Source organism: Notamacropus eugenii, chromosome 2 (assembly GCF_028372415.1).
Source record: "Notamacropus eugenii isolate mMacEug1 chromosome 2, mMacEug1.pri_v2, whole genome shotgun sequence".
Classification (NCBI taxonomy): domain Eukaryota; kingdom Metazoa; phylum Chordata; class Mammalia; order Diprotodontia; family Macropodidae; genus Notamacropus; species Notamacropus eugenii.
In genome coordinates this window covers 90,992,474-91,006,343 of record NC_092873.1, presented here as the reverse complement: position 1 = coordinate 91,006,343, position 13,870 = coordinate 90,992,474, and the positions used below count along the sequence as shown (strand labels likewise).

Below are 13,870 nucleotides of genomic sequence, written 5' to 3'. Positions count from 1 at the left end.
TTATCCAGTTGATATAGGTCTTATCTTCTATATACCAATTTCCTCAAGTGTTCTTTTGAATGTTAGGCTTGTTGAATGAGGTTACAATTATAAGCATAATTTGGACATTCCAGCAAGATAATTTTAGGACCATAGACTTAAAGCTAGAGGGACACTGATCCCCTCCTAGTGACTTGCTCACAATCACACATCTATTAAGTGTTGTTTGTACTTAGAGCTTTCTGATGCCAGCATTTTATAACTACTAAGCCACTCTGCCTCTCCCTTCTATTTCATTTCAGGCTTCTGTTTTGCAAGAGGAGAGTGAATACTGAGTTTTCTATTCAGTTTTTTAGCAGGGTGCCATTTGAAATTCTGATCAAATCTTTAAACCATTGGCTGCCATCAAGCCCCTGTCATGGTACATTAACTCATTCTCTAGCACTCTATTCTGTTTTGTAGGAAAAATACTCAGCATTACCTTATTTGATATGGTACTTTTCTTCTGGCATCTAGCTAAACTGTATGCTCCCAAACTTTACCAGGAGGAGAGCACATCATTGCCTGGTCATCTTCTGTTACAGGTTGCAGCCAAGTGAAATATAAACTTAACTTCTGTCATTATGTAATACTGGATCGATTTCACTATAGACTAGTTTACTTAGGGCTCTTCTAAGGAATAAAAATGTTAGTAATGTACGTTGTAAATATTTTAAAGAGCTTGGTTTGTGACAATTTAATAGTTTATAGGCCTTATATTTGTATAGTATTACCAAAGTAGTGGGATTGGACTTTCTTACTCAAAGAAACTGCTTTGTGGACTGTGTAGACCATAAAGCAGCTGTTTACTACTTAATGTGGGTAGAATTTCACTTTCAACTTAAAATGTTTTTGTCCCAATTTTGGATTCTCCAGTCCAATCCAGTAAGCATTCATTAAAGGCCCAGTTATGAACTTGGTACTGTGCAGATCACTGGGTACCAGAGACAGAACAAAAACGATTCTTGCCCTCATGAAGGTTACATTCTCCTGGGGGGAATACAAATGAACAAAGCAAAGCTTACATGATAGTTTGGAAGTTTAGAATAAGAACTTAAAGAAACCCATTTATTATTTTGAAATACATGTGCTGTTGAAGCTTCTTGCTGAAAAGGGCCACAGCTGTATTTTTATCTTTTAGCTGGGTTGTCAAGGAAAACTATTTACTTTTAACAACCATAGGAATAAAAATAACACCATAAAGTAATGCAGTTTTTTCTAGAAGCCACTTGTTATTTTGAGTAGTAATGTCTCATTATTTTGTAGCCATCTATGCCTTACTACAAAGCAGTGTCATTTATTGTGACATCATCTTTACCTCTTAGTGATTTAGACATTAGAGACTACTCATTGAGCTGTAACTTTTGAAGCATCTCTGTGGTTCAGTCGGACGGAATTCTAGACACATTACTAAGGAGCCTTATTCACTGTTGCGCATGATTTATTCGTCCCATTTATTTTGCTTTTTATTTTTCTTGTTTGGGCTCATATATTTGGTCCAGATCTGTGATTTTGTTGACATAGAGAATTGTGGAAGTTCTTTTCACAAATAACACCCTGTCAGTTGCTATGTCATTTACGGAAAAAGATGATTTTAGAGAAATGAGAATATTTGTGTAGACCGATACAGAGTGAAGTGAACTAAACCTCAAGAACAATTTGTGCCGTAACTTCAGCGTGGTAAAAACTATTATGTGAGAAATATCTCCTTTCTGAGTTCATGTGGTAGATAACTGCTGCTGAAATATATTTATTACAGAAGTAAATCCTAAGTTTTATCATTATGTTGAAGCATAGGTTCAGGCCTCAGAGAAAACCTGAACAATGGATTTTAATCAGGATTCTTATAGGCAAAATTACATCAGAGTGACAGAAATAAATAAGTCTGCTTAGGCCATGAAAGTTAAACAATAGCTCTGTAATCCCTTATAACAAAGAAACTTTTTAAAAGAGCGGGGAAAGAAAGAAGAAAAAAATTCATCAAAATTGATGAATACTCCCCCCCAAAATCTGATGAAATTTGGATAAATGACATTTATATAGGAGTTTAAGGTTTAGAAAACTTCTACATACATCATCTCATTTGCTCCTATGAAGAAGTTGTTAATGTTATTATCATCCCTGTTTACAAGTGAGGAAACAATCTAAGATGTTAAGTGACTTGCCCATGGTCACAAGACTGTTAAGTATCAGCTGTCTTTTCCCAAGACTCCAGTGCTTCAATTACTAATACTTATTGATCTGCCTTTTTTTTTTAATGGAGCTTTAAATCATTGTTTACATTTGGAGGGTTTCTGTTTTTTAAAAACATTTGTGTGCCTTGGACTATGACTCAGAACAAGGTAAAGGTAGTGAATTACTGGCCTTTAATACACCTAAAATGTTTTTATTTCCTACTTCAGAGATTTGGGGAGTTATAACATGATACTGGCTAAAGAAAAAAAGCCCAGGATCTTATGAGATATTTGAGTCAGATAAATACATATTAAGTGCCTACTGTATGCTAGGCACAAAACTGAAGATACAAGGGGGGAAAACTAGTTTCTACCCTCAAGGAGCTTATATTTTCTTTTGGGACAGAAAAGATGTACTCATATAAGTATATACACAATTTGTGCAAGGGAGGGGACGAAATGCTAGCCAGCTGGACAGGATCCGGAATGATCTCAAGTGGGAGGTAATCTTTGAAGTAAACTAGGAATCCTAAGAGGTTAAGGTGAGGAAGGAGTTCAGACATGAAGTAGGCTGAGCAAAGACCCAGAAGATAGAATGTCACATTAGAGCAGGGGTGGGGTACCTGTAGCCTCGAGGCCATGTGTGGCTCACTAGGTCCTCAAGTACAACCCTTTGAATCTAAACTTCACTGAACAAATCCCCTTAATAAAAGAATTTGTTCTGTAAAACTTGGACTCAATCGAAAAGGCCACATCTGAGGACCTAGAAACCATAGGTTCTGGCCAAGTTGTAAAGGATGTGAAGGGAAGTAATACTAAAATTGGAAAGGACTTTCAATGGCCATCTGAGGTGTCTGTCTTTAATTCAAAAGCTAAAGGAAACCATTGGAGTTTATTGAGCAGGTGAGTGGCTTCCTTGGCCTTAAAAATATTACTTTGGTAACTGCATAAGTAAAGGATGGATTGGACAAGGTGTGTATGTTAAGGAGATAATTTATTAAATTAAGGATAACCCACCATGGCAAGGCTGCTTGGTGCTTGGTCATTTTTGGGGTTGTGCTGTTTTTGTTTTGTTTAACTTTAAAATTTTCGAAATAAGTACTATTATGATATATATAGATACACACACACACACACACACACACACACACACGCACATACATATAAACATTTTTTTCTGATATTAGGTGCTGCTAGTGAGCAGTAGTCGTCATCCAGACAAATGGATTGTCCCTGGAGGAGGCATGGAGCCTGAAGAGGAGCCAGGCGTGGCTGCTGTTCGAGAAGTGTGTGAAGAGGTATATATATATATATATATATATATATGTAAAAGAAAAAGGAGTGATCAGTTGAAAATATTTACATTTGTCAATATCTGTCTCTTTCTAAGGAGGATTGTTATTTCCTCTCCTTCTGATTTCTTGCAGTAATCTGATTAAATACCCTACCCCCATTCTGTTCTACTTGTTCAGTCTTTTAAAATATTTCCATTTGTCTTAATGCTTTTGGTATTATAGAAAGGTAGTTTTTAATCATTTTAAATTGTGCCACCTTTGTGTCTTAAAGGGAATTGAAAATGGCTGTACCTTAGCCTACATCAGCTTCTCTTATGGTTCAAAAGAGGCATGATTAGGATACTGTACTACTTCTCTAAGTGTGACCTTGGAGGAATCAATCACTCTGCCTTTGTATCTTTTCTGTGCTCTTGTTACCTCTGAGCAAATTAAGAATCGTCATTGTTCAGCCCAGAATTACCTCAAAGGATAAACTGTAAACCTTAAAATGATATATAAATGCCAGTTACTAGTTATCCCTAACACACTATTTCTCAGCAGCTCCCTAACCCCCTGTTCTGGTTCTTGATACACCCAGAATTTGCCTTTTTAACTCGTTGAAGCTTTCTACCTCATAAATTCTCTGTAGGTTTCCTTCTTAACTCCTTGAAGCTTTTTGTCTCATAAATTCTCTATAGGTTTAAAGTCTGTCCTATAACTGGCCTATAAACTTGAATCATTTTAGCGCCTCATGTTTTCTGTTGTAAGCTTATTCTTGTTTTAGCAAATCCCTCCCTACTAATTACATCTTGTTTCCTATCTCATTTCCATTCCGATCTTCTAGTCCCAATTCATTTCTCGATCTATTACTGACCTCATTCTAATCTGGCTCTTCATTCAAAGTCAGTTCTCACATTTCCCTAGACATAAGATGACTCTTCTCTACGCCATAAAGGTTGGATTGTGAATATAATGCATATATGACTGGAGAGGGAGTATACCTCATACCTCAAAACATGGAGGTATGTACTGTAGACCAGAAATCTATGAGTCATTCATTACATTCTTCAATTAACATCATAATCCCACTAGTTTTTTTTAATGTATTTCAAATTGTTTCCTTCTTTATTTGTAGTACCACAACCCTAGCTACAGCCTCAGTACTGTGTTATGACAATAACCCTGAGCTTCTGGTCTTTCTTCCACTCTATCCTATATGCCACTGCCAAGTTATTCTTACTAAAAGTACTGGGTATTTTTTTCCCATGTCACTGCCATGCTCAAGTGGCTCCCTTTTCCCTTATCACATTAAATCTGAACTTCTTAGCTGTAGCATTCAAGGTTCTTCATGAGTTGGTAATTAGCTACCCATTTTTTATTTCATCTTGTTACCCTAATCAACCCGTTATGTTTGCCTGCAAGTCTTAGAGCATTAGAGGATTCACAACTGGAATGAATTATAGAAAAGTTTCCAGTCCAAATCTTTCATTTAAGAAATAAAATTTATTTATGCCCTTTGTTTTTATTAGTTTTCTACTTATTTTTGCAAATACACTCACTTATCTACTCTAAACCCGTCTAGATTGAACCCTCCCTTATGACAAAGAAGAACAAGTAAGCAGAAACACTCAGTACAGTAACTGATCCTGACAGTAAATACAACGTCCTACCCTAAGTAGTCTTCAACAGCTCTGCATGAAAAAGTAGAGATTTTAGCATTGCTTTTTCTGTGCCCATTTTTAGTTGATCAGCTCCTCAGTCTGGCTTCTCTTTTGTAGTTTTTTCATTTACATTGTAGTCATTGGGTATATTTGTCTTTTGGTTTGTGTCTTTCTCTCTGCATTAGTTCTTACAGGTCTTCCTACAATCCTCAAGATTGTAATTTCTTGTTACGTAATAACTCCATTATTCATATACCAGGGATTTTTTTCCAGTTATTTCCTAAAGTGGGTACTCCTAAAATTCAACATCCACTTTAGCCTCTGATTTTACAGATAAGGAACCCTGAGTTCTAAAGAGGTTAAGTGATTTGCTCAAGGTCATACAGGTAATAAATTATACAATTTTTAAAAAATAATATGTAATTTTTTTCCCCAATTGCACGTAAAATCAATTTTAGCATTCATTTAAAAAAAATTCTGAGTTCCAAATTCTCTCCTTTTCTTGCTTCTCTCCTCACTAAGATTGTAAGCAATTTGATATAGGTTATACATGTGCAATTATACAAAATATATTTTCATATTAGTCATGTTGTGAAAGTGCACACCAAAAAATAAAACATAAAAAAATCTGCAGTCAGGCTCCATCAGTTCTTTCTCTGGAGGTGAATAGCATTTTTCATCATGAGTCTTTTGGAATTGTCTTGATCAGAATAGCTAAGTCATTCACAGTGGATCATCATGCAATATTTCTATTACTGTGTGCAATGTTCTTCTGTGAACCCACATTTTCTGACTCTACAAACAAGGCTCTTTCTACCAGTTTGCTGCCTATTATCACAGACTCAGAATTGAGAGACCAACCTCATTTGGTCAGTGCCTCGGTTTCTCTGTCTTGCCTCTTCTTTTCTTTTATGTCTATTCTTACTGTCCTTCACAGATCATGACCCATCTTTACTTATTTATCTTTGCTTTTGCAGTTTGCCTTAAATAGATTTCTCCCCCATCTGCCTATTTTGTCAGTCCAAATTCCTTATTTCTCTCTAGGTTTACTTTCTTCCTAAACTAACTTTGCCCCATTGGTAATTTTTTCCCCTCTTTGCTCAACAGCTTCTGCAGTGTTTTAAATTATAAACACTTTATGAGTTGGAAGCTGACTTCTCTTCTTTTTCAGTCCTTTATAATGTTTGGGCACAATGATGAGTACACAGCAGGTGATTAATAATTACTTCCTTAAGAAACATAAGTTCTGGGAAAATATGAAACATGGAATTCTTCTTAGAGAAAATGAGATTTGAACGAAATCTTTATATTTTTTTTTATGATGAACTTAACAAGTAACAGTAAGCAGAAAAATTTCAACGTACGAAGAAAAGAGAATTGTGTATGAAGCTCATATAGTTTGTTTCTTTTTAAGTGTGTATTATATTTAACACGATAGCAATGAATATGTGTCCACTTCTGAACTTTCTGCTCACTTCTTTGTATTTTTAATCTTTTATTTAATCTTCCTTTTTCAAAAATCAGTCACCACCCATCAACTCTCTTCCCACTAATTCCTCCCTCCCCCAAAATGAAAGCCCTTGCTTGTAACAGGTGATTATAGTCAAGCGAAACAAAATCACACAATTGGATATATCTACAAATGTATGTCTTATTTTTTACTTCTGGCCTTTTAACACGGAGATGGGAACCGTACTTTATTATCAGTCTTCCAAAATCATAACAGATCATTGCATTGATCAGGGTTCTGAAATCTCTTAAAGTTGTTTTCTTTATCCTATTGTCATCATATAACTTGTTCCAATTCTTTGAGCCAAGTTTTAAAGAAGTAATGATTATGGATGGGCAAAAAGGAAATTGGAAGGCATTCCTGACCTGAGCAGCAGCATAAAAAGGAGAAAAGGGGGAATAAAGAAGATACGAACCACGTGTTGTTAAGAATGTTTGCCTGGCAAGAGCAGAATGGCATTTCTGAGTAATGAATGGTAAATGTGAGGATTATGGCCATGGTAGTCTTTGCCCTAGTTTCACTTATGATTGGAAAAAATCAGGAGAAAGATCTGAGTAGCATAGACAGTGGCCAAGAAAGGCTAAGCATGCCTCTTAACAGATTGTAAGCATTGAGAAAGGCTGCATGACCTACTGGAGAGAGTGCTGTCCTTGGAATCAGGAAGACCCCAGAGCTTCAAATCCTGCCTCAGATATTTACCAGCTGTTTGACCCTGTGCAAGTCACATGACCTCTTTGGGCCTGAGTTCTTAAACGGGGTGGGACTAGATGGCTTGTAAGTTCACTCCTAGTTCTAAGATCCTATTGCCTATTTATATTTTTCTGCTACTGGTTTGACAAGAAATGAAGAAGCTTAGACTTAAACTGCAGTAAGTTTAAAAAAAAAACTTAAGTGAAATCAAAGCCCAGTGCTAGCAGATAAAAGCTTTTGAAGTCTGTTAGAAATTTAGTTATGGTGAATATATTGTAGTTGATAATTCTTTAGTGTGACAAAAGTGTGTGTAATATAATATTTTTAAATATTAAAGAGATGTTTTTCAGGGGCTTAATATCTCTTGCTGTGAGTGGCAGTAGCAGAGAAAAATACCATTATAAATCTATTAAGAGCATTACTTTCTTGGTGTTTTATGTTGCTTCTTTATATTGAAGATTAAGGAGAAATGTAATTACAGGGTTGGACACACCCTTCTCACTCCCACTAGGTAAGTCTACACTCAATCTAATCAGCTAGAATCAACTGGTTGACATTATTGACCTTAAAAAGTAAATCAGGAAATATTTCTAATGAGACTAATAAAGACTTTCTCCTCCTTTGTGATACATTCAGTAGACAAGAGGAGAACAGTCTGATCTATAGCATTTGTGCTTTTTTTGTTATTGTTAGATTTGAGTCCCTGGGAGTCTGTAGCTGTGGAGATGTCCAATTTAGACTCAGTGGGGTGGCTGCCCCTTCTGTAGCTGTGTTGGCTGGATAAAGACTTGAAGGTACAGTTAATATGTAAGTGCCCTTTTCTTGAGTACAGCCCAATTCAAAAGGGAAGACTCAGTGTCCATCCACAAACTTGGATAGCTGCTAGGTTAACTAACTTAGTTTATTACCATCCAGTGTTACTATCAAAGTTACTATCATTGTCACTGCTTCAGCTCTCCTGGGATGGAATATCCCAGAATATTGGGAAAGAATATTTCCCAGGCTGTTCATGAGGTGGTAGAGTAACTGCACCTAGCCTTTTTCTCCCTTTCCCATTACCCATCCCCATTCTGTCAGATATCCTCAGGATAAAAATAATTCGTCCTGAGATCCAGGCATCTCCTAGAATCAGCTCTGTTTTAGTCCTTTCATTTTACCAGTAGGGAAACTGAGGGCCAGAGAAGTGAAGAGACTGTTCTGGAGAATCCTAATGGGTAAAGAAGAGGCAACTGATGAGAAACCTAAAGTACTAAAGTTGCAAGAATAGTGGTGGAAAACTCTGTTTTTCCACTTGATATCCCTTGTTCTTGCTACATGACCAGTCAGTTTTTCTTTTCTTTCACACAGTTCGTTGATAACATCCTTATTCCTATTCTTTGGAGTTCCTCTTTGGTTATATATTACAGTCTTCTCACATGTACCACAAACCTATCCATTACCCCCTGTGTAATCCTGATAGGTAGTTCTTCAAAGGCAGTGGTATTCCATGTCTTGCTGCCATCTAGCTATGCCAGTAGAATTTACTGTTGAAAAGTTAGGCTTTTCCTTTTTTGGGAAGCTGAATGTCAGTAAGAGTTTTGCAATTTCACCAGAGTAATCCTTCCTGCTTTGCTCCTTCTTTTCATTTCTAAGCCCAGCTCATTTTTTATCTGTATTATCTGTCCCAGATGGATTTACTATTGCACAGGCTATATCAGGTCAGTCTAACTGCATGTAGAAATCTGGGCAATAAATATTCTTTATCAATTTAGTCTTTCAGTCTTTCCTATGTGGAGAGTCAGATCAGACTCCTTTGAGTGATTGCAGAGACTTGAGGAAGAGAGCTCTGATTGGAGCTTGCTGCAGTCAAAACAGCATCATGCACAAACAGGGACTTCTGGAGCATGTCACTATCTCCAGGGAATCCTCCCCCAATCTGAACCCTAACGTTATATAAGATTGAGTTGAGTGCAGAATGTCAGGTTTCAAAGCCCGGTTCCTCATTAATATAGTTGACCTTGCACAGATTTTTTTTTTCTAAATGTCTTTACATTTTCCCATCTTTAAGAGGATTTTAGGCAGCATAGCATAGAGCAGAGGTGTCTAATAGGTAGCTTGCAGCACTCTGGACTGCAGCTGAACTAATTTAAATATAATTGAGAAGTATTTAACACAGTAAATAAAAATACAGTAGAACCTAGATAATGTCCATATGTGGTTGTCTAAATCAGCATTTAACCCACAAGGATCTTTATGTACAGTCGTTTTGTTATGTTTGGTTTTTTCATTCATGTCCGATTCTTTGTGATCCCAACTGGAATTTTCTTGGGAAAGATGCAGGAATGGTTTGCCATGTCCTCCTTTAGATCATTTTACAGATGAGGAATCTGAAGCAAGCAGGGTTAAGTGACTTACTTACCCAGGGTCACATAGCTAGTAAATGACTGAGGCCAGATCTGAACTCAGGAAGATGAGTTATCCTGACTCCAGACCTCACACTCTATCCACTGTGCCACATAGCTTTCCCTATTTTTTCCCCAGTTTAGTGGCCTCCATTTCTGTTTAATTTTGTCACCACTAGTCCCTAGAGTACAGATGGAGTTGGAATGAATTCAGTTGAAATTCTGCCTCTTGATTCTTAAAAGCTGAGCAGTTGTGGGCACGTTTGAGACACAAACTATTTTCTTAGTCTTATGTACTAAGTACACACACACACACACACACACACACACACACACACACACACACACACACACACACAGCTATGGAGTTGTGATCTATTTAGTATTACCCTGATAAAATCTTCGTGCCAACATGAACAACGATGCTCTTCAATCTTGCTTCAATCCCAACAGTATTAGTAGAGAAAGTAAAATAATATATTTGAACTCCTTTTGGAAATGGAAATGTTAGGGAGAAGGCAGGGTATAAATCAAAGGTTTATTAGTTAAATGTGATTTAAAATTACATGTTTTACAGAAAGATAGAAAGAACAGCAGAATGGCCTCCATTCTGATAGAGAGTTTATTGCAGGCTTCTTGTTTGTTAAGAAAGAGAAAAAGCCATTCATCAGATGCATTCTAAAATCAACTGAATGGAAAAGAATATTAAAATAAGTATTTGGGTCTTAATTTTTCCCAACAAATTTTGACATTTTAAAACGCTTTTAAAAGCTGTTTTTACTAATAAACTATGGAAGTACTTTTCATGTAACAGCTTGAAAGAAATGCATTAACTCAAATTGCCTTTCATTCCTACAGCCAGCTTCCTTTTATAGTCTTCCCCATATATCCAGTTGGGAAAACTGTCACAGTTTAGTGTTGTTCTAAATGAAGCAAGACTGTTAGGTAGCATATGATAGCATTATCAGACATAGGTATGATTAAGCCCAACCTGCTTCTAATCCATTGTTTGCTTCTCAAACAGATTTAAAGACATAGCATATTTGCTGCATTTTTGAAACTGGTGAATTTGCTGCATTAGAAACATTAGCTGAATTATTAATAAAGCCCTTAGTTTTAAAGTAGATTACTTTTTTAACAACATATTTAATCACCCTTTTCTAGGTAGGCCTGCAGTTTTTAGTTGATTGGGGAAAAATCCCACTACTATAAATACTAAGGGGACCTGTCTTACAACAGTGCTATTTCCTTGTTCTGCTGATATCCCATAATAGCAGGGCAAGAAATGCTTTCTCCAGCCATCCTTGTGACAGTTTCTCTCTGTGTAATAAAAAGTACTCCTTTGTATGGTGTTTGCAAAGCAACTTTTCTTTTACTAATTCATTGTGAAAGTAAAAAACTGTTGACCGGCAGAGCTGAAAAGAGAAGAGTTCTTTTGTTCAGCAATTACAGTTCAACTCCTTTTACCCCTTTCTACTTCAGACATCTCTAATTTTCATCAGGACAACTTGCTTTGAACTTTGAAAGATCTGTGCTGTTTTGAGGGTGCCAGTGAACCTTCTGACAACATCACAGCCCACTGCAATCTCAGGGTTTACACATCCTCAGCTTGTTAGAACTTTTTAAGCACAAATAGGAATTTTGAAAAGAAAAATAATCAGGATAAAGACATGTCAAACTTTTTATTTACCTGCAACAGTTGAGCAGCATGGTAGAGTGGCTGCAGCACTGCACTCAACAAGTATTTATTAAGCTTACTATGTAATCAGGTTCTGTGCTATATGTTAGAGATACAAAGAAAGGCCAATACAATCTCTGCTCTCAAGGAGTTTACATTCTGATACAGGTAGACCTCAGTTCTGAACCACTGCAGTGAACCTTTTGGTTTCCCAGCGCATATAAAAGTTATGTTTACATTATTTTGTAGTCTATTAAGTGTGCAATAGTATTACATCTTAAAAATGTATGTACCTTAATTAAAAATACTTTATTGCTAAAAATGTTAGCCATCATACAAGCCTTTAAGTGAGTCATAATTTCTTTGCTGGTGGAGGGTCTTACCTCAATGTTGATGGCTGCTGATTGATCCCTGAAGGCTGGAGATGGCTGTGGCAGTTTCTTAAAGTAAGACAACAGTGAAGTTTGCCACATTCATTGACTCTTCCTTTCACTTGAACACTTAAGTGGTCATTGTAGGGTTATTAATTGGCCTCATTTTTCCGTATTGTCTTCTCAGGGAATAGGGAAGCCCAAGGAGAGACAGAGGATGGCTTTTCAGTGGAGCAGTCAGAACACACTTAGCATTTATCAGTTAATTTCACTGTCTTATATGTGTTCAGTTCCTAGCACTCCAAAACAATTACAGTAGTAACATTAAAGATCATTGATCACATAACTATAACAGTATAATAATAATGAAAAGTTTAAAATATTGAGAGAATTACCAAAATGTAACATAGAGACACAATGTGAGTACAAGGTGTTGGAAGAATGGTGCTGATAAGATTTGCACGATTCAGAGTTGCCGTAAACCTTCAGTTTATAAAAAATGCAATATCTAGAAGCACAGTAATACTGAATGCAGTAAAGCAAGATATGCCTGTAGGAGAGATGACGTGTAAATAAATAGGCATATAGAAGATACCATGCAGAGCGGTTGAAAGGTAACTTTAGAGGGAAGATACTTAGCAAAAGTGGGAATTTAAATTTTGGCTTTGCTGCTCAATGCCTGTATAACCTTGGGCAACTTAACTTTTCTGAACTTTAGTTTCCTCATTAATAAAATGAGGGGTTGAACTAGATAATGATTTTTAAGGTCCCTTCCATTTCTGTGACTTTTTAAAATGGTAATTAAACCCATAATTATGATTCTCTTTAAGTAAGAACAAATGGGCACTTTCAGACCTTACAGAACTGGAATTTTTGATGATCAAAAATTTCTTAAAGGCTTGTAAATTCTTGCCAGCTTCTCTTTTAAACTGCAGGTAAAAATCTGTAATAGAAAATTGTATTTGCTGGGTATGGAAGAAACTAATTCTTGAGATGGACAGGTATTAGCATTAGCGTGTAAGTGGCAATATATATATCTGGTAATTAATGAGCACTTAATAAGTATCCACATGATGGTAGGGTAGGCCCTGGTGAAACAAAGACAATTAAAAATATTTCTTCTATAAGGGAGCTTACTTTCTATTGGAGGAGACAACATGTACGTGTGTATGTATGTATGCACACAATACCTATATTTGTGTCTGTATATATGATATATAAAAATATATAATATGAAGTAATTTTTTTAGTGGAGTATCAGGGTAACATGTAGAAAGTGGTTCTTAAACTGAGCTTTTAAGGAAACTAGGGGTTCTCCAAGGTAATTGTGAGGAAGTGCTTCCCAAGAGAGATAGGAGATGTTGAGTGAAGAATAAGAACAGTTGGACTGAACTGACGGGTCTCTGGAAGATGGGAAGGGTAGGGTGGGGCCAGGTTGTCAGAGCTTTGAGTGCCAAACAATGGTGTGTGTGTTTGCTCCTGCCAAGAAATAGGGAGCGTTGGGGTTTATTGTGTAGAGGAGTGGCATGTAAGGAGAGCTGTGCTGTAGGAAAATCACTTTGGCATCTAGTTTGAGGAGACAGTATTTTTGGAGACTATTGCGTTAAGTACAAAACAAAAAGTAATAAGGAGTCATGTAAATAGAGAGAAAAGGTCAGATACAAGAGATACCATGCAGGTAGGATCAACAACAATTTATTGCATATGTGGTATGAGGAAGAGTGAATAGCTAAAGATAACTTTCAAGGTTGTGAATCTAGGTGTCCTAGGAGAAGCAGGGAAATTCAGAAAAGGAGAAGGTTGGGGGAAGAGAGAAATAACGAATTCTGTTTTGGACATGTTGAGTTTGAGGTGCCTATGCACCATCCAGTCAGAATCGTCCCGTACAGCTAATGATGTTTGAAGGGAGCTGAGGAGAAAAAATAGGGCTGGATGAATTTGGAAGTCATCTACATAGAACTAATAAATTAAGCCCATGGGAGATGATGAGCAACAGTCAGAGCCTTGAGGGACACCCACAGTTATGGATGGGCTTTTGAGTTATAATCCAATAAAGCATCCTGAGAAGGAACAGTCAGATGGGTAGGAGGAAAGCCAAGAGAGCAATGTCATG

General features: G+C 36.7%; 1 protein-coding gene across 1 annotated transcript in view; it reads left to right on the top strand.

The window, feature by feature from the left end:
* NUDT3 (nudix hydrolase 3) overlaps window positions 1–13,870 on the top strand; it is an 83,132-nt gene that overhangs the window by 18,171 nt on the left and 51,091 nt on the right. Inside the window, exon 2 of the mRNA XM_072641799.1 lies at window positions 3,380–3,490. Coding sequence (XP_072497900.1) covers window positions 3,380–3,490 — 111 coding nt within the window. The remainder of the gene's footprint in view (window positions 1–3,379; window positions 3,491–13,870) is intronic.